The sequence below is a fragment of the Rhipicephalus microplus genome, chromosome 10, assembly GCF_043290135.1.
Source record: "Rhipicephalus microplus isolate Deutch F79 chromosome 10, USDA_Rmic, whole genome shotgun sequence".
NCBI lineage: Eukaryota > Metazoa > Arthropoda > Arachnida > Ixodida > Ixodidae > Rhipicephalus > Rhipicephalus microplus.
Genome location: NC_134709.1, coordinates 2,553,658 through 2,578,464, shown reverse-complemented (window position 1 = coordinate 2,578,464; position 24,807 = coordinate 2,553,658). Strand labels below are relative to the sequence as shown.

At 46.0% G+C, this 24,807-nt stretch overlaps 1 protein-coding gene across 5 annotated transcripts in view; it reads left to right on the top strand.

Moving 5' to 3' along the window:
• Positions 1–201: 201 nt before the first annotated feature.
• LOC119167678 (metal cation symporter ZIP14-like) overlaps positions 202–24,807 on the top strand; it is a 107,041-nt gene continuing 82,435 nt past the window's right edge. Inside the window, exons 1-2 of one of the 5 annotated variants that reach the window (XM_075876072.1) lie at positions 202–743; positions 13,754–13,925. In XM_075876072.1, the coding sequence (XP_075732187.1) occupies positions 366–743; positions 13,754–13,925 (550 nt within the window). In that variant the 5' untranslated portion in view covers positions 202–365. Of the gene's footprint in view, positions 744–794; positions 1,023–10,956; positions 11,193–13,738; positions 13,926–24,807 lie in introns of those variants that run through there. The other 4 variants (XM_037419198.2, XM_075876075.1, XM_075876073.1 and 1 more) reach the window with 4 other exon arrangements.

The following is a 24,807-nucleotide window of genomic DNA, read 5'->3' as shown; positions in this document are numbered from 1 at the left end:
TCTTTTTTTTTTTTTTTTTGCTCCTTCCCTGTCCTCTCTCTTTTTTTTTTTTGGTGTTGCGCTGTAAGTAAGTTCATGTCCGACGTATTCAGACTGCGCGCGGGTAAAACCGAAACCAGATGTCGTGTATCCCACTACTGCCAATGGCAAAGGTGATGCTGGGTTTTTCGGGAGTTTTTCGACGAGTCGGTTTTCTGGCGGAAAACGGCTGTCGGCGTGAAGTTGGCCAAGTGCTCGCATCGTGTCGTGTGTGACGCGGCGGCGGGTGCGCGTGTGGTTTCCGTTCGCGCGTCGACACGGGCCGTGTTTAAAGGTCGGCATGAGTGGCTGTCGCCGCTGATTTTTTCACGCCGCGTGCGAGCGCGATGTTGCGGAGGGCCTGTGTGCGTTGGAGGACGGCGCCGTGTTTTATACCACGGTGGCAGCATCTTTCAAACGATCCTCACCGCGCGTCGTACCGAGTGGACCAACAGTGCAGTAATGTGCCGCTCGCGCTGTTGCTCGTACTCTGCAGCTTTCAGCTGGCCAATGCCGCCACCGAACTTGAGGACGTCACACGGCTTGCCGAACTTGCCCTGTGGCGGTACGAACCGTCCATTTATAACAGGCTCGCAGGAAACGCTAGTGAGGTGCTGGTGTCTTTACTGAATACCCTACGATCGTCGAGATTGTCGCATCGCTTCGAAGCGGTAAACTGCTCGCCTCCTTTCAACGGCAGTGCTCTTTGCGAAGAGGGTGCTGAGGTGAGATCAGTTGCGTGCCTACAGTGCTTACAGTGAAGCGCATACCACGGCAGGCGGGTGCATTGTTTCGTATCGCTCGATTTGCCAAGAAAAATGCGTCAAGAAAAGGTTCGTGGTGAGCAAAACCATTGGCTCGGCGAAAGCTTGCGTGTGCATTGACGTGTGGCTGGACGCAGGAAACGGTTTCGTGTTGCCTTGTTTTTTTTTCTTATGATGAGAGTCTCGGCTTTCAAACTCTGCGACGCTGCTTGCATGCTCGACGACGTCGTGCAAAAATTGGTTGGTGCTGCTATTTTGCCTCCGTGTTAAAGTTGAGCATTATGAGTGGCCTACTTGTGTAACCTTTATCTTGACAACAAAAATGTTCGTCACGCAGTCACAATATGGGACGTTTCTATATAGCTAGCGAAACAGCCGCGAACGCACTACGAGCATGGCATGCAAGTCATGATTTTCATAGTACCATTTGTCATTTATGTTAAGTCATACAGATACGCGTCATCATGCCAATTTTGGTATATATATCAAGTACCGAAATGGCAGCGAAAGCACCAAGGCCATGGCTTGTAAAACATGCCATTCATGACATGTGCGTCATGATTTTCATGATATGACCTGATATTTATGTTCCTCGAGGGGCATCTTATGCCGTACCAATTTTCGTATGCATTCCATTAGCGATCTGGTCAGGAGAGCATAGTCGTAGGCGGCTAAATAGGTAAATTTTTCCAAAGAGGCCGATATTCGCTAAGAAATGCTTCGCATTTAAAATCTATTATGTCTTCAGGCATGCCTCATTCATGCTAGTACCTGCCGTTTGCCAAAAATGTTTTGCAAATGATGTTTGAAGTGGTAGATGTGCTAACAGCTGCTCATGCGAATGCTTGGTCCTTTTCCATGACACATTTATTATGTCTCCGTGACCTGCTGCTACTAAATGCCCCAAAATCACGACAGCTTTGAAGTGTAATTCTTAGCTACTTCGCAGTTTCGTAGGCACCTATGTTTCTTCGCGAATTCTCCATGGCTGAGTGGTTCCCTAATCTCCATCTTGTTTTCAGAATCATGAGAGCACCCTTATCTTTTTCAGGCACCAGCATAGATCGTGTGTTGGGTTTACACAGGCGCTGCTATCAGGTGTACATGAGGGGCACATCACAGAAGCCGCCCCTCTGTTTTGAGTGGACTTCTTCATCCACAGCAGCTCTTGATTGGTTCATATGAATTTCTGTGTTGCACATAGCTTGTCAGTGTGTTCAGATGCTGTGCCATTTTTCTTAACAACCATTCACTCGTGTCTGCTTCTGATCATCATCAGCCTATATTAAAAGAGTGTTGACACAAAGTTATGAAGACTAGATAATTTGGGGAAACACTTAAGTATCATCAATGAAATAGCAATGGGTAATGTAATGAGACACATAATTAAAATCAATTTTAAAGATTGTGCTACGACACCACATGTGAAGCATGCCTTACTTTTCGTATACACTGTCAACTGCTGCCTGAATCATGAGTTTGTGTTGTCTGCCGCCATCCTTGTGAGCGCTCTCTCCTAGAAGACCTCTTTAACAGAAAGAGAGGGCAGACTTGCATGAGAGTACAACAGCTGATGTCCTTGCCATGGCAGTGCATTTTTGGGGGTCATGCCTATTGACGTTTTGGAGGTAGCCTTTGTTCATAATATTTGTCAGCGCATGCTCATGTGCAAACATTTTAGGTAGCCAGCTATGTTTACATGTAAACCATTCTGGATATCGCCTCACTCTGAGCTCTCTGCAGACGAAACTGTGACTGGAGGTTATAAAACCATCTGCAAATATGCGACTTTTCAGTGCAATCGTGTGGGCACGTGTGGACATGTCGCAGCCTCCTGCGGCAGAACCTCTAATGACCGAATTGGCCATGCTCGAATCAGCCACTGGCTGATACAACGGCTGTGATGAGTGATTTTTGAGCTTGTTTGTTCATTTTTAAAGAGGAGAAAATAATTTTAGCCGACTTTGAGATTTTATTGTGAAATTCCGGGGGGGGGGGGGGGGGCGGTGCTGCACAATGATATTTGACTGGCGTGTTCTCGGTAACCTCTAATACTGATCCGCAGCATTTGCTGTCTGTGCTCAAAAACTGTTGCAGGGAGCTTTTGAAGATGCAAGGATTAACCCAAATAACAAATTTTGATAAAAAATTGTGATGGCCCCATTATAACAACGAAAAATTCTGGGAGGACGCACGAGATGAAGAAAGCGCAGCGACAGTGCCAGCTTACAACTGATCTTATTTTTCTACATGTGGACACCTATTGTGGGGTCTTGGAATGTAAGATCCACTCTCTCAAAACGAATGGACACAGCAGATGCGATTGAACCAAACCAAACACTTTGTACATTCATTCGATTACTTTACATCAATGATATCTCTAGCTGGATCAAATGCATAATTAGTGACACGCTAAAACAACCTTATACAATATTCCAATCACTCAATCAACATAAATACAAACAGAAGGTAACGTGAACGTGGCGTCACCAATGTTCGACTCATCGTGAGGAACCTACGGCACACGACCTGGGGTTACCGCAGGCCGCAAGACCCGGCCAAGAGACGACCATTTGCGCCAGCCCCTTCATGCCAGAAAGAGCAGCTCATGTCCCCTGCAGTGTTGCCAAGTCAGAAGTTACAATCCCATGACACAAGCCCTCAAAACTGCTAAAATCAACATTTTTGCCCAACTCGCACAATATTAACAAAAAAATATGTATGTACTGAACAAAAACAAAATTCTTGAGTGGAAGCTGTCTGCCCTAATGTAACAGTTCTTTCTTTAAACCTAGCTAGAGAGTGAAGCAGTCCAAACTAGTAAATTCATCATCAGCCTGACTACATCCACTGCAGGACAAAGGCCTCTCCCATGTTCCGCCAGTTAACACGGTCCTGTACTTGCTTCTGCCAATTTATACCCGCAAACTTCTTAATCTCATCTGCCCACCTAACCTTCTGTCTCCCCCTAACCAGCTTGCTTTCTCTGGGAATCCAGTTAGTTACCCTTAATGACTAGCGGTTATCCTGTCTACGCGCTACATGCCCGGCCTATGTCCATTTCCTCTACTTGATTTCAACTATGATATCCTTAACCCCCGTTTCTTCCCTAATCCATTCTGCTCTCTTCTTGTCTCTTAAGGTTACACCTACCATTTTTCTTTCCATTGCTCGCTGCGTCGTCCTCTATTTAAGCTGAACCCTCTTTGTAAGTCTCCAGGTTTCTGCTCCATAGCTAAGTACTGGCAAGATACAGCTGTTATATACCTTTCTCTTGAGGGATAGTGGCAATCTACCTGTCATAATTTGAGTGCTTGCTGAATGTGCTCCACCCCATTCTTATTCTTCGAGTTACTTCAATCTCGTGGTTCGGCTCTGCGGTTATTACCTGCCCTAAGTAGACATAGTCTTTTACATTTTGAAGTGCACTATTACCTACCTCGAAGCGCTGCTCTTTTCCGAGGTTGTTGTACATTACTTTCGTTTTCTGCAGATTAATTTTAAGACCCACCTTTCTGCTCTCCTTGTCTAACTCCGTAATCATGAGTTGCAATTCATCCCCTGAGTTACTCAGCAATGCAATGTCATCGGCGAAGCGCAGGTTACTAAGGTACTCTCCATTAACTCTTATCCCTAACTGTTCCCAATCTAGGCTTCTGAAAACCTCCTGTAAGCACGCGGTAAATAGCATTGGGGAGATTGTGTCCCCCTGCCTTACATCCTTCTTGATTGGTATTCTGTTGTTTTCTTTATGAAGCACTATGGTAGCAGTTGATGCCCTGTAGATTTCTTGCAGGATGTTTATATATAATTCATCGACACGTTGATTCCACAGTGTCTGCATGACAACTGATATTTCTACTGAATCAAACGCCTTCTCGTAATCTATGAAGGCTATGTATAGTGGTTGGTTGGTTGGTTATATTCTGAGCATTTCTCTAGTACCTGATTGACAGTACGAATGTGGTAGATTGTTGAGTAGCCTGTACGAAATCCTGCTTGTTTCTTTGGTTGATTAAATTCTAATGTTTTCTTTACTCTACTAGCAATTACCTTTGTAAATAGCTTGTATACTGAAGAGAGCAAGCGGATCGGCCTGTAATTCTTCAAGTCTTTGTCGTTGCCTTTCTTATGTATTAAGATGATGTTAGCATTCTTCCAAGACTCTGGTACTCTTCCCATCAGAAGACACCTGGTAAACAGTGTAGCTAGTTTTTCTAACACAATTTGTCCTCCATCCTTCTGCAGATCTGATGTTACCTGATCCTCACCAGCAGCTTTGCCTCTTTGCATGCTCTCCAAAGCTTTTCTGGCTTCATCTATCATTACTGGGCGGGTGTCATCTGGGTTACTGCTAGTTCTTACAGTATTTGGGTCGAGGTTGTCCTGGCTACTGTACAGATCTCTGTAAAAATCCTCCGCTATTTTAACAATCCTATCCATATTAGTAGTTATTTTGCCTTCTTTGTCCCTTAGTGCACACATCCAAATTTGCCTATCCCTAGTTTCCTCTTCACTGCTTTGACGCTACCTCCGTTTTTCAGAGCGCGTTCAATTCTTTCTATGTTATACCTTCTTATATCGCATACCTTACGCCTATTAATCAACTTCGAAAGCTCTGCCAGTTCTATTTTGTCTGTTCTACTTGAGACTTTCATGATTTGATGCTTATTAATGAGATTCTTTGATTTCTGGGAAAGCTTTTCAGTGTCCTGTCTAACTACCCTGTCTCCAACTTTCACTGCACACTCCGTAATGATACTCGTCAGATTATCATTCATTGTATCAACGCTGAGGTTGGTTTCCTCACTAAGAGCCGAGTACCTGTTTTGAAGTGAGACTCTGAATTCCTGTACTTTCCCTCTCAGCGCTAGCTCATTGATTGGCTTCTTGCGTATCAGTTTCTGTCGTTCCTTCTTCAAGTCTAGGTAAATTAGAGACCGTACCATTCTATGGTCACTGCATCATACCTTGCCAACCACTTCCACATTCAGCATGATGCCTGGGTGTGCACTCATTGTAAAGTATATTTCATTTTTATTTTCTCCATTAGGGCTCCTTCATGTCCACTTGCAGTTTCCTCGTTTTTGGTAGAAGGTATTCAAGATCCGTAAATTATTGCGTTCTGCGAATTCTACTAGTAACTCTCCTCTGGCGTTTTTAGTACCGATGCCATAATCTCCTAGTGCCTGGTCTCCAGCCTGCTTCTTCCCTACCTTTGCATTAAAGTCGCCCATCACTATAGTATACTGTGTTTTTACCTTACTCATTGCCGATTCCACGTCTTCATAGAAGCTTTCAACTGAAGCGTCATCATGGCTGGATGTAGGCGCGTAAGCCTGTACTACCTTCATCTTGTATCTTTTATTCAGTTTAATTACGATAACTACCACCCTTTCATTAATGCTATAGTATTCCTCTATGTTGCCAGCTATGTTTCTGTGAATTAGGAACCCCACTCCCAGTTATCTTCTGTCTCCCAAGCCCCGATAGCAAAGGACGTGCCCATTATGTAGCACCGTATAGGCCTCATCTGTCCTCCTAACCTCACTGAGCCCTATTATATCCCATTTAACACTCTCTAGCTCTTCGAATAGTACAGCTAGACTTCCCTCACTAGATAAGGTTCTAGCGTTAAACGTTGCCAATTTCAGGTTCCAATGGCGGCCTGTCCGGATCCAGAGATTCTTAGCAACCTCTGCTACGTTTCAGATCTGACCGCCGCCGTAGTCAGTTGCTTCGTAGCTGCTGGGGACTGAGGGCCATGAGTTAATTGACATATGCTTGTGGGAGGTAGTGGCCAATCCTTTTCTGGTGAGCGAGTGCGTTCCCGGTGGTGGTTGCCGCAACCCAGGCCTCTTAATTCAGTTCCATCACCACACGGATTTTTTTTTTATCCGGTTGGGAACTGCGCGGCATCGGCATTTGAACCACAAACCTTTTGCATGTGAGGTGGATGCTCTAACCACTACGCCAACTAGTAAATCACCTGAGGTCAAAGTTAAGAAAAAACTTGTCATACGAAAACCACACAGTTCTTGGCCTATCCCCCATATGTGAGCCGCGGTGAATAGGAGGAAAACGAGGCACCTTGGATTCTCTTGAGGCCCGAGGGCGTGCATGTGTATGCATGTATGTATCTCTCTCTCTCTCTCTTTCTATATATATATATATATATATATATATATATATATATATATATATATATATATATATATATATATATATATACTCAGCACCTCCACCAAATATGTTACGGGAAGGAGACTGATTCAGAGGGGTAGTCACCGATGTATTTTCAGCCGGTTAGGCGAGCAGCGCCAGCCACACAGATTAGCTCGCGCCAGTCTATCTCCTTCGTCTTCTTCAGCTCCATGCACTGGAACGTAGCAATATATATATATATATATATATATATATATATATATATATATATATGACGTTGCATTCTGTCTTGCAAATCTAGTTTTGTGCTTTCACTGGCAGAGATGATCGAAAAATTTATTTTTGGGTACTTTGGATGGTCAGTGCCACAGGGACTTTTTACGAAATTAATTTCAACTGCTTTACTTTCGTGTGTTTAGTCCGTCGATAAAAATCCGCTGGAAAAAGTTAACATGTCTTCAAAACTGCCGAAAATCTTACCTCCCGCAGTGCGAAATTTCACTCGCTAAACATAATAAAAACCTGCTATATGTAGTGGAAAAACCGCTAACTTGGTTACACTAGTCTCGTGTGCCGCCACCGAGCCCCGCCACCGAGCCCCGTTACCAGGCGTCACTAGACAGTTATAGTTTACTGTTAGCGTGATAGCGGAGGTCAAGGACATGGCGTTACCGTGCAGCAAATGTTCGTTGCAGACAGCATCTTATAGTTTAGCGGGATAGCTTTTACGTGGTTTACCTGACCTAGCGGGATTGGTGGCGCCACCTAACAGAAGGTTGATAAGTTAAAAAAAAGGTGAGAAAGAAAAGCAAACTAAACTTTTTTTTTGCCTGTGTCACAGCGTGAAGCATATTTACTAGTTTATTTTAGTAATAGTAAAAGTAAATAAGTGCTAACCACGCACCAAACGTGAGAACATTTATGTTGCCGATTTGTTTACATCGATCTTTTAGTCAAGCCTAGACACGTTCGAAATGGAAAGCTATTTCAAAAATTATGCCAGCTTATTCATAATACTTGGTTATCGAAGCTAACTGAACGCAAGTGAAATCTTTATAAATAGTCTTTCACTGCACAAAAAGTGAATCTTTCAACAACTACGTCAAAATCACTTCGAAGCGGGCGTCCGAACCGGTTGCAATGTTTACGTACACTTCGTTAACACGGTAACGTTAAATCTGAAAAATAGCGTACTTAAGGTAAGAGGTGCAGGTAACGAATGTATCTGCGCATGCACACTTCGATCCTGCTATCACGGTTAGCTTGCTCTCCCACTAAGCACAGTATACTATAACTGTCTACTGCCTGTGCTACTGCGCCAATTATGATGATGATAAAACACGCGCGAGCACAAGCCACCTCTCGCTCAGTGGTTACACTTAAATGTGGCCCATCCCCGAGAAGTGTGACGCAAATGACTACAGAGGGGGATAGCACCTCCGCAATATGTACTGCCGGCCAAGTCTCTAGCTATTGGGCTGGAACGGCGACTTTTCTGTACGTCAGTGCCGTCCGACAAAGCCGAGTTGGAAACATAGTGAGAATAATCGTATGCCCATAAAGCGTGCACAGCTGGGGTCGTCGTCTGCTAGGTTCTTTCTTGAGAACCTAGCTTGCATATCAGTGCACGGTAGATGAACCAGGTTGCACGACTTATCGTGGGGGGGGGGGGGGGGGGGGTATCTTTAATGTGATTTCCTCGATTGTGGCTGCAATACTCATCTTCAGTATGACCGAAACTATTCGCCTGCTCACGCTATTGGGCCCACCTGAGCATGCTTTGTGGACATGCACTTACATTATTTGCAACTCGGCTCTTTTGTACGGCCCTGACACACAAAAAAGTTGCCACTCACACAAGATTCAGGCGGGTGTACCTGGACAGTCAAATCATAGAAAAAGAAAACTAACATGATTTATTGCCCCTATCATTCGTCCACATGCAACACCAAATCTTGACTGCTGGATTTTTTTACTTCACCACCGTTCATTACTTGACTTTATATGCAAATAAAATTTGCATGTATACTTTTGAATAAAAAATTATGCGTAAGAACAGACTTCAAAAATAGACAACAAACAAGAAACCTGTATAATCACTGAGCACTACAAATGTGTGCTATATGCATCACCTATGATTAAAAAAAATTATTTCTTTTTGTGAAAAGATCAGAGTTGGCATGCTCACACAGTCAAACAACAATAATAGAAAGGAAACGAAGGTTATAAAACTGGAGAAATAATCAATGCGGCGGAACTAAAATGGATCAAGACTAAGTGTGTGAGCATGCCGTTTATGACCCTGTGTCAAGAAGAAGTAATGTGAAATCCTGAGCAGGCACCCCTCCTATGCTGAAAGATCTGACAGGGTTTGGAGGGAGGTTCTTGCTCGGTTATAGAGTGAAATTTGAGATGGTGGCAAAAGAGCCACTAAGAATAAAAATATTCACACCCGTGGTTATAATGAAATGCTTTAGTGAGTATGCATGCATTCACTACTTCCAAAATAGTGAATAAAACTGAAAATGGCAGTAGGAGATAGTGGGGGGCTGGTTCTGTCATTGCGCATATTGGTAATATATTAAAAAAAAAGAAGGGCGACACTTGTTCAAGATTGAACTCAAGATTTTTTTAACTGTGGAAGATATGTCTAAGGACATGCTGGTGGTGCTCAGTGATGTGTGTCGGCAAGAGATAGGGGCACTAAATCATTTTATTTCTCTTTTTTTTTTCGAATGTAATGTGTGCCCACATGCCAAGAAGTGAAGTCAGTTGGCGCTGTGGTTGTGGCTCTTTTTCATCATGTGTGTCCTGTTGATACACGAGATGGTGGTTGAGGACTGCTGACTCCCAGGTCACGCAATCGAATCGTGGTCACGAGGCTGCATTTTCTATGGAGGCTAAAATGCTTGAGGCAAGTGTGCTCAGATTTAAGTACACGTTGAAGAATCCCAGGGGATCGAAATTTCCAGAGCCCCCCACTAAGGCATCTCTCATTCATATTGTGGTTTTGGTTCATTATTGGTTATTATTGTGTGAGGGCCCTGTCAAAATTTTGCGCTGTTTTTTCCCTGATTTAAGCTTATCCTCTCAGTGTGGCTCATCTGTTCTATACCATAACAAAGGCTGTACAGAGGGCATTGTTGCCAGCGGATGGTTGATGTGCCCGTTCCCTGGGGCGTTCCGTATGTGCGATGACCTGAGCCTCCTTCCTGGATTCGTTTTGGTGTCTATTTTAGTGTCACTCTTGTCGTTGTGCACTGCAAGATCGCAGCATTTTCATTCTCCTGACATCGTTCCTGTGTTGGCGAGTGCCCAGTTCTGCTTCTAATTAGTGGCTTCTTTTTTTTTTTTTTTTGCAAAATTTTTCAGTCACCTGTCAAGCTTTTTTTCCCAGCAAATATAGTTTTTTTAGTGATCAGTACATTCACCAATAGCGTGTGTGTTCATCACTTCTCGTAGATGAGTTTTGAAGTCAGGCATACATTGGGAGAATCAACAAGTAATGTTAATCATGCACTGCAAACATGCATTCAGTGGAATAGCAGCTATTTCGGAAATGACGTTAAAGAGTAAATACGTGCTTTGGTTGAACTATTTTGTATTTACAACATAACTAAAGTAGTTTTTTTGCTACCCTTCGTATTTCAGTGGTATTTTTTTTATTATATATAACATACTTTCAAAAATGAGAAAATTGATAAAATTTGTTTTTTTAGCATTTTTTAGAGAGCCACGCTGCTTTATTTGACCTTATATTTTGATTATTATTTGCCTCTTAGCACGGCATCATGTGGTAACCCTGGTTGGCATAAATCGAGAACAGAGACAATGTGAGAATAACTCCTGTTCTTGCTAAGCCGGGGTCTGTGTTGTGTCTCTTTTATCATTTTTTATTTCACAGGGTAGCCAGATGATCTGGGGACAGGCTAAGCTCACTGAGTTTATTTGCCTCCTCCACTTAACATCAAAGCAGAACAAGAGGGGAAAAGACTTCTCTTTGTCACAGCTGGCTGTGTTATATGTCGTTCTGCCTGTGTTGCGTCAAGCAACGGCAACAGGATACAACAGGCTGGCTCCTTAATGTGCCATTTCCCCTTCGTGGACACTGATAATAAAGTTGGGGCACTAGCGATATTCTGTTCCTAGTGCGTACTTCTAACACCTAGTGTATGAAATCTTTTCACACTTGCTATGCACCCACTACGTGGCCTTAAGGGTGCAATAGCGTGTGCACCTTTTGTAGTAAGTCACTGCCTTTGAACTATCAAGTTATTATGCCCGATGGCAATGTACGCTTGTAGTACGCATTGTTACGGCAATATTTCGTGTTGTATAGTGGAGCATGTATACAGGATGCGTCTGTTTGTTAAACATAAAAGTTACTTTCACTGCATTTCCAAGCAGAGGAAGTTGTTTTAGCTGTATTTACAAGCAGAGGTGTGGCTGTTTGACAGAACACCCGCTTGCCACTCAAAAGACCAAGGTTTGATCGCTACTCAGACCCAGAATTTTTATTGTTTATTGTGTTTGCATCTTTCTCGATTTTTCGGTCATGCAAAGATGATTTTTCGCTCACAACCAACGACACCGATGTCGGAATCGGTGTGAAACATGTGCATTAACGCTATCGCGTTAACAGCAGGGCTGGTGTCATTTAGTAGGATTGAATGAAGTGGGAGGAGTGGAACTTTCTGTGGATAAATCTCACTACGACAGTCTCCCCCTTGGACATGAAAGCCTTCAGAAAAAACAGCTTCGCTGTTAAAAAATTCACAGGGACTAGCGCAGACTAATAACTGACTCGAACAAAGCATGTATATATATTCCGGATCGTAATCGCTGCGAATGAGCAACACGGCACCATACATCCCTTTACATAAGAACGATTAAATCATTACCTGAAGCGATGCATTGTCTCATCTTGCATAGCAGGTTAATTTTTTCACAGTAATGCAATAACCATCGCACTCAATGAAGAAGAAATAAGAAGAAACTTATAGAATAAAAGTCACTTGTTAGTCTGTTAAAAGCACAGCTCTTGGGCGCTTTTTTCCTGCGTTTAGTGGCATTGCCGCGGTTGTTGCCGTCGTTGGTGAATCTGGCAGACATAAAAAAAATTGAGGTAAGAACACGAAAATATGTAAGTTCAAATGTTATTTGAACCTGGGCCTCCTGCATGGCCAGAAAGCCACGGTGGTGCTTGAAGCTTATTTTCAAAAGGGCAGCATGTAGGTTTCATGTCGAGCAATGACACAATGATGATTGCACAACGAGAAAAAGTGCCCAGCCGTAATTGTTGGTTTTTGTCAGCCACATTACCAGAGTGCCTTACAGGTGTATAGTTGCTATTTCACTTACCCACAGAAGGAAATTAATGGCTTTGTCAGTGCTGGCATATTTCACAAAAATTGTGATTTATGGCATAGCAAGTACCTTGCAGAAAGCCAAAACTTCAAAACAAGTTGGCCTTGCCCCGATACTGAGCTCTGCTCCGAATTTTCATTAGGCAGTATTGAAATCATTGATGAATTTTTTGTGTTGTGACTCGGTGTGCGGGACTTTTTCGCTATGCAACCAAAGCCCACCATCTCATTAGCACTGAGTTTCCGTGCACTCCCACCAAAGGATGTGAGGCCGGAATCAGTCCACTTGCTAAAATGTTTGCTCCAGCGACACGTCTAGTTTGAGGATTTCTCGTCTCTTCTGAACTTGTGCCTTATTTATACTGTAAAAGCTGGCAATTAAGACTCAAAAGGGACTATAAGTTTGCTCAAGTTAAGCAGAAATAGCGGGCAGGTGCTTGAATGAGTTGACATTGCCCGAACTGTCTGGGCAGATCCCAAAGAAGCCACCCTAAGATCATGAACTAAGCCCTGCTACATGTTTGTGGCTGGTGAGTATTAAGTTCATGGAGCCCTAACAGAATTAATTGACCAGTTCCATGAGCATCGTTCGCAACTTGCCCTAGAGCATGTGAATTCTCACCTGTTGATAAATGCTGCTTTTTTGTTGCTTTGCATACATTTGGTTTGGTTTTGCAATAGATTTCGATCACTTTGGGCAACCTCTGCAAGGAGCAATGAAAACCAGAAATCCCAGTTTGAATTGACCACTGGGGATATCGATGCATTCGGATTATCTCCCCCTAGAAATACATAGGGCTGTACTGGGACCAGAGCAGCAGTTCGAGTTAATTGTAAGTTCGCAGTACCAACCAACGTGCGCAAAAAAGTTATATGGCCAGACAGGGTGCTGCCTCAATGATGGAGCAAGCGAGCATGCCCTCCATGTAATCAACAAAGACGGTGCACATTTTAGCACACATGCGACATCGTATGGCTCTTCGCAGAGGTGTGGATTTCGGAAAAAAAAGGCAAGGTAACACAGGAAATTTGGGGTGGTTTTTCATACAGAAGCAGGGTTGTAATTGTGTAAGCGGAATTTTAGTCTACCTGCAAGGGCAATATAGAAAGTATCTGATAGTTTGATTAAGTAAACAATGGCTTAAGTACATTTTGCATGCATTGGCAAGAATCGGATTTGTTGGCTTGTATTTCTCAAAGAACAAACAGTTGCAAGAGAGTGCCCATCCTGCCTATGTCTTTCTTCATGTTTCAGTGTGGTTGTGATTTAGGTGTGAAGTTGACTATTGAATCCCGACATACCCTAGCTAGCCCAACAACAGCGAGTACTACTAACCTTTTACTATACTCTCTGGCCTGTGTTTCTTAGTGGAATTGCCACAAACAGCAGTATAAACATTGCTGTTGGCTGGCTTTCTTATGCAGTGATGTAACTTGCAGTGCCTTCCTGTGGGTGATCTGCTCCAGCTGTTCCCAGAAGCAGCTGAGCAAAGTGTGGCTGAGGTGCTGGTTCGCCTCTGTCCCGTGCTGCTCTTCCAGATGCAGCACCAGTCATGCGACTTTACCACACCGGCGTCACCGCGGGCCAAGGCGCGTCCCACACCGGCTCAGGGTGAGGCATTGCTGGTACTTTAGTCACACAATAAGCCACAGACTGCCAGAAATTGGTAATACGTGTTTGACATGGCTGGAGTATGCCTTTCACTGAATAGGTTCACAACCGTGAAAAAACGTGTGTTGGGGAGTATTGTTGATAAGACATTGTCACGGACGGCCATTTTTGGCGACACCGCGTCACGGCAATTAACGGGCGCCGTACTCCCTGACTGACCGAGAGAACGGCGGCGCATGAAAGGGAGCCGAGAAGTGTAGAATGGGGTGCTCTTCTTAGAACGTCACCGCCGGCAGTCGATCCTTTTGTAACTGCGGCGGCGTCTGCAAGGTCGTAGAAGGCCGCGGTATACCCCGAACAAGGATTAGACTACGAGACGCACCGGCTGAGAGCCAAACGGTTGACCGTTCCCACGGGGAAAAGCGTGGGAAACGCTCTGGTGGCCAAGCCGTATGACAACAACCCGACAGGTTGTCACTCTCGCTAGTTGAGGGCCCTCTCCCAATTAAAAAAGGTGGTGGGGTCAAAATATTTTTGGGGCGGAGTTTCCATCAATTAAACGCGCATGATTGGACCCAGATAGAGGTCTCTTGTCCCCAAGGAAGAGAGCGAGGAGACACGAGGGGGATTTAAGCGCAGGATTTTGCCCTGCTAGGCAGACTAGTCGCTGACCAAGATGGTGTAAAAACAGATCAACAAGCATCTCTTCTAGAAGTTTTTAGTGTGGCTCTGTATCGGCTGGCCACCTAAACTTAGCCGTTCGTCTAGTTGTGACGCGATATTAACTTCTGCAACGTAGACATCGGGACTTCGCCTCGAGTTAGCTCAACCTGCTCGAAGTCACCTGCAAGCACTAGCCTCTCGGAGCCACCAGCGTTGCAACACTGCCGACATCGCAGTCGTGCCAGAAGTCTCTTCGACTTCTCGCATCCGATCGTCGGGGACACAACGCTGCCGGTCATCACACGTATGCCTTCACCTGTTTATATCTTTGAACTTTCTCCTCCGTCGTTCTATTCTTGTCAGTTTGTGTAGTTTGTAATAGTTCTCTCTCGTAAGCTGATTTATTGTTTCTGTTATATATTTATTTAGTTGTATCAAGTGTCGATGTATTTTGTTAGTTGTATTGAAGTGTTGTATTAGATCCCGTGTGCTGCAATATCACTAGAGTAAAGTTTGTTTTGTTTTCTCACGTCTCTGATCTTTTCACTGTCCCTGCTTGTGTACGGAACGAACCAACCTGCTGTCATTCCCGTCGCCGACTTCGCGCTGGCGACGCTGGAGTGGCAGCTTGTAACAAAACTGGCGTCCGCGAGACAGGACGTTCCGTACAAGAGTAAGACAGTGAGGGGTGAACGAGAACCGTGCGGACAGCATTGTGATAGAGCCGCACAGTTGAAGCGGTTGCATCCTGCAATGATTGCGCTGTTTTTATAGTGGCATTATAGTGACAGTTGCAGTAAGGAGTGTATGGATTTTGATAAGTGGATCGCGTACGGTAAACAGTTAGGCCTCGAGGGCGCCGAACTGAGACAATGGATTAAGGAGCAGCAGGAACAGGCGCAGGCCATAGAAAAGCGGGCACTGGGCCGAGGGGAAAAGAAAAAAAGAAAGGGAGAGAGAACGCGAAGAAAAGGAAAGAGAGCGCAAAGAAAGGGCGAAAGAACAAGAAGCGGCAAGGGAAGCCGGAGAACGGGAAGTGCAGTTACTGCAATTAAAGATTCGCCTCAGTGAGGGTAGCAGGGTTAGCCGATCCAGCAGTGAGCACGGCGATGCCGGCGAGAAACTGTCATTTGAGCGAGACACATGGTGTCAAGGGCTACTCACGGTTCTGCCTTGCGAGGCAAATGAAGCTGTTGCGCGACTCAGTCAGCAGAACGCGAACAACGAGGTAGTTAAGGCAGAGATGCTCCGGATATTCGGAACGTCTGTCTGGACAAAAGAAGAGCAGCTCAGACAAGAGTCTGAAAGAAAGCGCGAAACAGAAAGACAACAGTCTGAAAGCGAGGCGCGTCGGAAAGCGATGAACGTTAAAGTGTGGCAGGAAGTGCTAGAACCAGAGATCGTGCCAGAAAAGTGCCCGCATATTCTAGAAGGCATCAAGGTAGAGTATGCTGAGAACGAGGCCTTGGTTGGTCTGGAGGTAGAGAGGATGTCGAAAGACGCTCCTTGCGTGGATGAGGAGAGTGCCAGCAGCCCTAATGGGCCCAGTAAGATGCTGAAAACCTCCTTCGTGCCTCAAGAGTACGTTTCGACATCATCAAATGTAGGCATGATTAGAACAGTGGCAAATCAGAGCGAGGACGCGACGCTTCAGGAATGCAGCGATGCCGTCGGAGAGGGCCCAGTTGATGGATTCATCGGTGTTGACAAAGCTAATTTGGCCCGACAGTCCGTCGTGACACAGAGTTCAAAAACCGTTATCGGGAGGGAAGACCTAGCACCAGCTCCAACGAGCTTCCCAACTTTTGAGGTCCCGAAGCGACATGATGATGACATCGAGGGAAAGGAGGTACGCAAACATCACCGAAAAAGAAAGAAGAGGAAGCGTACCACACTGCGCGAACCTAGGGCTGGTCCCACTCCGTCTCGACGGAGACGCAAGGCTAGGCCGTTAATCCGTTTCAAAAAACGTCAATGGTGGCGTTCATGGAGGCACAAACGGCGAGCCAGGTGTGGAGGGGGAAAGAGAGGTGCGTCACCCGAACGAAACGCGCGGTTCATTTCGACGACTTCGGGAAAGCGGCCTTCCCCGAAGGTTCAAAGTCGAAAAGGCACAACGGCTAAGTACTGCGTGGGGGCGACCACAAAGACACTATTACCCAGGCTTCCCCCCTGTTTCTGGCGTCCCTTGCACATTCCTGAGGGGAGCCGGCCCAAATGCAGAATGAGGCGTGACAGCAGGACACAGTCTGGCGTTCGTGCTTTTTGTAACCTCTGGCGTGCTCGAAAGCCGCCGGGAAAGCGATCCCATCGTGTGCGATTCAAGCGAATCTAATTGAGAAAAGGGGGGCGGTCAGTTTGAAGAATTGTTGCACGTGCGTGCTAAGTATGGTTACTTAGTGTTGCTTTGCAGATGCAGATTTCAGTCATAATTTTTGCAAGTTACGTGATGCGGTGTAAATTGTTCAGAAGGAAAACCGCCGAGCCAAAGGCTGAAAGTTAGCATCGAATTAGTTTAATCATGAGTGCGAAGATTTGCATAAGGTAAAAACCGAGAAAATGTGTCATTTTTTTAGTTTTTTCAAAGGTTTAGTGTGGCATCGTATGCCTTCACTGCCAGGGGGATGTGGCATGAATGAGCATTTGAGGAAGATGTTAGCATAAACCAAAGGATTTCGTAAATTGATTAAGATTGGCGTGACACGGTACAGTTGTCGTTGCGCGCATTCAGAATTGAGAGTCATTGGGGCACGGTTTTAGCATAAACCAGTGCAAGTGTTGTTGGTTTTTTTTTGAAGACGATTGATCAAGTGATCATATAAGTAAAACAGTAAATTTTTTTTCAGAATGAGCGAACGAAGAGTATTTTTGGCCACAGCGTAGGCCAAAGTTTCAGGAAAGCTGGATAGCTTAGTGTTCAGTAGTAGGCAAATATTTGGCGGCCGTAAACAAAGACAGACCACCAGCCTCTGAGTTATATCCAACAGGAAAAACAGCTGAACGCTCGAGTACTTCGATGGAGTTTACTACTCCAAGAGTACCAGTTCACCATTACGCATATTAAGGGTAGCGAAAACGTGGGAGCCGATTACTTGAGCCGGATATAGTTCTTGAGGTCTATGAGCATGTTGTTTTTTTTCCTTTCGTCGGTTGTTTTCTGTTTGTATGTGCGTATTTAATTGTATAAGAAGTGTATTTTGAGTTATTTTCTTTTTGCTTGGTGCATTGGTTGTTTTTACTTGTTGTAATGCACATTGAAGGATTGCACTACAGTAGAGGAGCGCACCGGTTCCGTTTTGTTTCATTGTATACATTCGTGCAGTGTATTCTGTATTGATGGCTGCCGTACACGGCTATTGCCTCTTCTTGTTTGTATGGCGCATTGATATTGTTGCGTGTAACTGAAGCTGGTACTCTAACAATTGTTTTTTTTCTTTTGTTGTTACTTTGATGCACTCTGCCTAATTATGTTGTGTATGAGAGGGACAGCCCTCATGTCTCCCTTGTTGGTGGAGTTTTGTTCCTTGTTGTCGAAACATTCCCCTCCGTGTGAACAAATGTTATGAATAACATTCTGAAAGTGGGGGGCAATGTCACGGATGGCCATTTTTGGCGACACCGCGTCACCGCAAGTAACGGGCGCCGTACTCCCCGACTGACCGTGAGAACGGCGGCGCATGAAAGGGAGCCGAGAAGTGCAGAATGGGGTGCTCTTCTTAGAACGTCGCCGCCGGCAGTCGACCCTTTTGTAACTGCGGCGGCGTGTGCAAGGTCGTAGTAGGCCGCGGTATACCCCGAACAAGGATTAGACTACGAGACACACCGGCTGAGAGCCAAACGGTTGACCGTTCCCACGGGGAAAAGCGTGGGAAACGTTCTGGTGGCCAAGCCGTATGACAACAACCCGACAGGTTGTCACTCTCGCTAGTTGAGGGCCCTCTCCCAATTAAAAAAGGTGGTGGGGTCAAAATATTTTTGGGGCGGAGTTTCCATCAATTAAACGCGCATGATTGGACCCAGGTAGAGGTCTCTTGTCCCCAAGGAAGAGAGCGAGGAGACACAAGGGATATTTAAGCGCAGGATTTTGCCCTGCTAGGCAGACTAGTCGCTGACCAAGATGGTGTAGAAACAGATCAACAAGCATCTCATCTAGAAGTTTTTAGTGTGGCTCTGTATCGGCTGGCCACCTAAACTTAGCCGTTCGTCTAGTTGTGACGCGATATTAACGTCTGCAACGTAGACATCGGGACTTCGCCTCGAGTTAGCTCAACCTGCTCGAAGTCACCTGCAAGCACTAGCCTCCCGGAGCCACCAGCGTTGCAACACCGCCGACATCGCAGTCGTGCCAGAAATCTCTTCGACTTCTCACATCCGATCGTCGAGGACACAACGCTGCCGGTCATCACACGTATGCCTTCACCTGTTTATATCTTCGAACTTTCTCCTCCGTCGTTCTATTCTTTTTAGTTTGTGTAGTTTGTAATAGTTCTCTCTCGTAAGCTGATTTATTGTTTCTGTTATATATTTATTTAGTTGTATCAAGTGTCGATGTATTTTGTTAGTTGTATTGAAGTGTTGTATTAGATCCCGTGTGCTGCAATATCACTAGAGTAAAGTTTGTTTTGTTTTCTCACGTCTCTGATCTCTTCACTGTCCCTGCTTGCGTACGGAACGAACCAACCTGCTGTCATTCCCGTCGCCGACTTCGCGCTGGCGACGCTAGAGTGGCAGCTTGTAACAGACATATTATGTTAACTTAAACTGCAATAGAGACGAGACACCATAGTAGAGGCAGACAGAATGAATGCAGACTAAGACTGATTTACATCACACAGCCTTGTCTTTCCGAACAATGCGAGTATGCACCATTTAGGGCAAGTGAAGGGCCAAAGAGCTTCCTGAAAGCCTCACAGACATGGCCCTGATACATGCACCGACAGAGCATCTGTGTATCTTTTCAAGAAAAACCTTGCATTTTCTTGCTTAGATAGGGGTCAACCCCAATGTCCAAAAATTGTTGTAAAGAAAAATATTTGCATTTCTATGTTGTGAACATGCTGCCGCAAGAATTTTGTGAATACATACTATATTAAGGACGTTAAAGGGGCTGGAACATTGCGTTAAGCTGATTTAAAATTTTTGCGCAGCCTCGTCACCCTTCTCCTTCAGAGAGGAGAAGATGGCGTGGCCCGTCGTTGTGACTCCGCCTTCTTCAGCAATGTGACAAGACATCAGTGATTGACGTCATCGGCGATCTCGATCAGTCGCAATGCACTTTCGCTTGCTGCGATGCCTGGCTATTTATTGTTTACCCGGAGCCGGTACTTCTCCGTAGCCCAGTCGCTTGATTTGCAGCCGACAACGATTTGTAGCAAAACTGCTTTCCAATACCTGGACATGAAGTTGTCCTGATTTTTCTGAAGTTCGGTTTCTATGGAGCAGACTGCCGCACCATCTGGGAGCAGCAACACAAAACACAAATAATGCGCTTAATAGTGGGTGTGCTGATTAACAGGTGGCATGCCAGTCTGCTCACTTCCAAAAAATGGGTCAGTGAAGGGTCCGGATTTCAATGCATGGAGCCTATGGAGAGTCTCGCAACTCATATGGTTGAATCGCTCTGTCATAGCTGTGGGTGGGAACAGGAACTGTCGTTGACTTCACTACTGTTTCTTGAGACCTGGTTTAAACCAATCGACGAGCTGTGTGCAGTGTCACGTCGCCGATCGCCGAGTTGTGGTTGCTGCGCATGCAAGGAGCATTAGTCAGGCATAGGAAAGGAGTGCGGGAATTATTTTTCGAAATAGAGGCTCGGTGTGGCGTGCAGCTCTGTAATATTCACAAGGTGGGATCACAGCGGTCTACTCTGTGAATTACTGAGCTAGTTTGAGGGGTGTAAAAAAGAAGTCTGAGCCTGTTGACTGGCCCTTTAAGGAGGGGTGGGAGTGTAATATCATCACACCGTCGTGACGTTTTTTTGTGCATGCGCATTCTAGGAGGCGAGTCCTTGTGATTTCATCATCATTTGTTAGCTTGCATTCGTTCTGTTTGCTTCGACTCTGGTGTCTTGTCCTGAGTGAAGTTTAAGTTTACATAAAGCAGTGTTCAAACGTCACTGTCATGTTTTATCAAGCCATGATGGCCAATGCAGGAGAGTTGTACCAACAGCATCGTGTATTGCTTTTCTATCACCATAGACAGATTGAACAACTGCTGAGAGCTCAGAAGGGCTGTAGTGTTGGCACTGAAATATTGGATTGAATTTAACCTTAACGACCTTTTCAAAGTCACTAGCGGGCATACCAGAGGTGATCATAGGTGCTTGTGCAGTAATTCTAGAAGAAACCTTGGTAAGCACTTGTGGAACACCCTTCCTATTTACTGTTATGTGGATTTAAGCTGCTTGTAGAGTACTTTACTCATGTCCGTGGGGTCTCGAAATGGCGTGCGCGCCAGCACGTTCTTGGAGTCAACTGACACAGTATACGCGGTCGGAACAAATTCATTAGCACATACATTTATTTAACTAATTTTAGAACGACGATATCGTCAGCGGAATTATTATAACATTAATCATGATCAATACGCTAAGACATCTTTATACATTATTAAACAACACTCAACAACAACATGACAAACACGGCAGTGTTGGCAACGCCTGACTGACCACAAGGGCCCCCGGCAGACGACCCATGGTTCCGTGCACCAGGGGTTCACTACGAGGGATAACTGTTTGCGCCAAACGCCCCCAGCCAAAGAGACTTGCTCAACTCTCTCTGCCACCACCAAGGCTTGCCTGCCGCTAGGGGTCACCGCTGGTGCTAACGTTTTTCTAACCATGATGATGATTATAGTGGTGGTCAACTCTCGCAAACACAACGCCAGCTACCGCTCAATAGTTGTGACCCCGAAATACAGCTTCTGTGTGAGACACGTGCGCCACGCAGCGCGAACAACTTTACATGGGGTGTCAGCACCCTCACATGTTTTAGTTGCATCAGAATCAGATTTGATTGCTACGTAGTGCAAGGTTTATAAAATGCAATACAAGCAAGAGGTTCCGGAGTTGGAAACTAATGTTAAGTTTTTATGTCAAGGCAAGTTTTTCTGTTTGTTTTAGCAAGTTTGTTCCCATGACAGTGTGCTCAAACATTCCTATGAGAGTCTGTGTGGATCCAGAGCTCAAGTCACTCCGAGAAGCAGAAACAGTTGCTCTCCCAGCATTGGCACTGGAACTCTGTGTAGCACATTTCCTTGCTTTGGGGTGCAGCCGGTTGAGTTGTGGTTGTAACGGCGAATGGCAGGGCAGAGCATGCGGCACAGCTACAATCTGGAAGGCCATGGCATAACTTCAGCACAAACCAAGAATAGAAGAGATGCTTGCTAACAACTGCTTTTATTCTTCTCGCATATAAATGCCACAACTACCTTGCATGGGCACTGGTAACAAGACATATGGCATATGTAAAAACATATTAAAAATGCACATGCATGAATTCATATTTGGAGGGTTATGAAGATATACAGGTACAATAGACACATCACTGATTGTGTCAGTGATACATCTATATCATTGTACCCCCATGCACTTAATATAAATCAATTGAAAGTGGCACTAAACAAGACCCTACACAAACTCATAGTATTGTAGTGGTCATGGCGTTTCATAGGGTTCTGCAGCACTTGTTCACGTAATGACTATCTAAAAGGGCATCTTGCTTCATGAATCGACATCCGACTAAATTTTCAGAATCCCTGCAGTACAAGCGAAGTTCCAGAGATTTTTGACATGCTTTCAGTGCTCTCTCTCTCATTTTGTCCCAGTGAGCCTGTTGAAAGCGATGCGGGAGTGGGGAAAGGGGTGAAAGGGAGCAAGACCCTCCGTCAGTGCCTGTCATGGCCTTGAGCACTTTCTGATCATTTTTGCTGTGAAAGCTGCGCATGGCTGGAGAAACGAAAAACCATTCAGTATTGGTGTTGTAGTGAGATGTATCCCGAAGGAGTACGACCACTAGCGTGGGTCCGGTCTTAGCGAGCCGCAGGGCACGCGTTAACCGTCGCCATGGCGAGAACTCGATACTGCTCAAAGTCGCAACACTTTATTGTCTGTGGCAAGACCAAACGCAGTACAGCCCGTTGCAAAGGCGCGGCGGGAAAGCAAATAGGCTTATCCATGCCACGGGCATAAAAGTACTACACAGGGTGCCATGAGCACGTCTGTGCAGTAAAGGTGATCCACGGAGACACCGGGACCAAGGCCCGGTTGCCCGAGCAAAAGCAAAAGACTGGCGTTGGCTTGGGAAGGAGACGGGTCGGCATAGCTAGGCCACGCACTAGGACACCGTACCACCCTTCGGCCGTGCGTACGTAGTGGGGCAACAAAAAGTGAGCGTTCGCCTCGGGCGCGAGGCGCCGTCAGCGATGTTCGACGAGCCCCGAGCGACGGGAGTTGACGGACGGAAAAGATTGCGTGGCTCACCGTCTACAGTCCTGGAGGGTATCTATCTGCCCGCTTCCGACGCAGCGCGCGAAAACCTCTCGGAAGACACCGCGCGGCGCCATAGTCAACATCCGCTACCGGGTGGGGGGGTTAAACGTCACTCCGCTGTCCCAGCATGGCAGACAGCAAAGGAGGGAAGACATGTCGGGACATGAGAAAGGCAGAAGAGGCGGCAAAGCCCACGAAAAGGCAGCGGGCTAGCCTCAATTCCCACATTCCCCTCTCCTAAATTTGCCCTTTACCGGCCTGCAAAAGGCAGCCGGACGTCACCCATGCAGTTAAAATGACGCTGCTATGAGCGACTGCTAACCTCAGTCCAGCCCTGTTACTGCTGCTAAAAAATGATGACAAAGGAGAAACAAAAACATAAATAACAAAATAAACACATGACACTCTCAAAATAATTGCGAAAGGGAGCACAGGAAAGTAGTAGTAGTGTTCGTGGTGCTGAAGCGGGATAGCGTCCACCGTGCGGAGGGGCGGAAGAGCGTGACAATGTTCGCTAGGTGCGATGCCTGAGTGCGAGGTCAGAGGCATGGAAGAGGGCTCTCTGATGGCTCGTTGCTGTTCTTGTTTAGCCGCGAGTCCGACGGACGCCGCTTCGATTGTGGTTCAAAGGCCCCGCATTTCTGGCTTGATGACGAAGCTGGAACGTTGCGGGAAGCCGGGCCTCTCCAGTGATCAGGGAGGCCGAACCAGAATTGGCTGTGAGGTGCCGTGGCGTTGGCCGGCAGTATATAGCTGCTTTCAGCTGGCCTCCCGCAGGAGCCATGGTGGGAAAGGCAGCAGGGCTTCTTCGACGACGGCCGAGAGCAGAGCACAGCCAGACTGTCTGACGTCAGTAGGTCAGTGCCCCGAGCACCTCTAGTGTCCCCGTCGATGAGGGGAAGCCACGACACGCACTCTTCATGGCACGCACTGAAGCGTCGCGCACTTACACACGCACAGAAGCACACACGCACACACACCACCGACGGCTGCGCGAGCGTAGGCGCAAAGCGTCCTTCGTCTCTCTCTTGATGCATATGCACCAATACTCAAAGTCAAACACAGCTCCCTTCGCGGTAGACGAAATGAACACGGGAAAAAAAGTAAAGATAGAGCAAAATGACACTCAATCTCTGGCCAAAAGAAAGTAAAAACATAAATTACAAATAACACTTAATATCAGACAAAATAAACATAAAATACACATGAACACTTAAAAAAATATACACTAACAGCAGACTGGGCGGGATCGACTTCTTTGCGAGAAAAGGCCGTAAAGAAGCTAACCTATACTGAGGCTAGACAGTAAACTGAGGGCCTTCGGTTGCGGAGAAATCCGCCGTCCGGCGCGGTATCACAAAAGTGACCGCTTCCTCAGATTGTACCGGTGCGGGGGTGCGAATGCGGTCCGCCGCTCCGGGTGTGCCCCGTTGCTTGCACAAAGTGCCGCAGGGCTCTGGCGCGAGCTAGTCAGACCGTGAGACAAAGGGTTTCAGGTCTGCGATATGGGCACGGCTGAGTTTTTTCGAATGGGGATCTTTCAGCAAGTACGCGAGTGGAGTGCAAGCTTTCTCCACGCGGTACGGAGCAAGCCAGTTAGAAGTGAGCGAGGTTGAGAACCCCTTACTGGCATCGCTAAGAGCGTGGTTACGCTTCAGGACAAGATCGCTTACCTCATAAACTAGGTCGTGATGCTTGCGGTCATATTGGGCCTTTTGCTGAGCCCTGGCC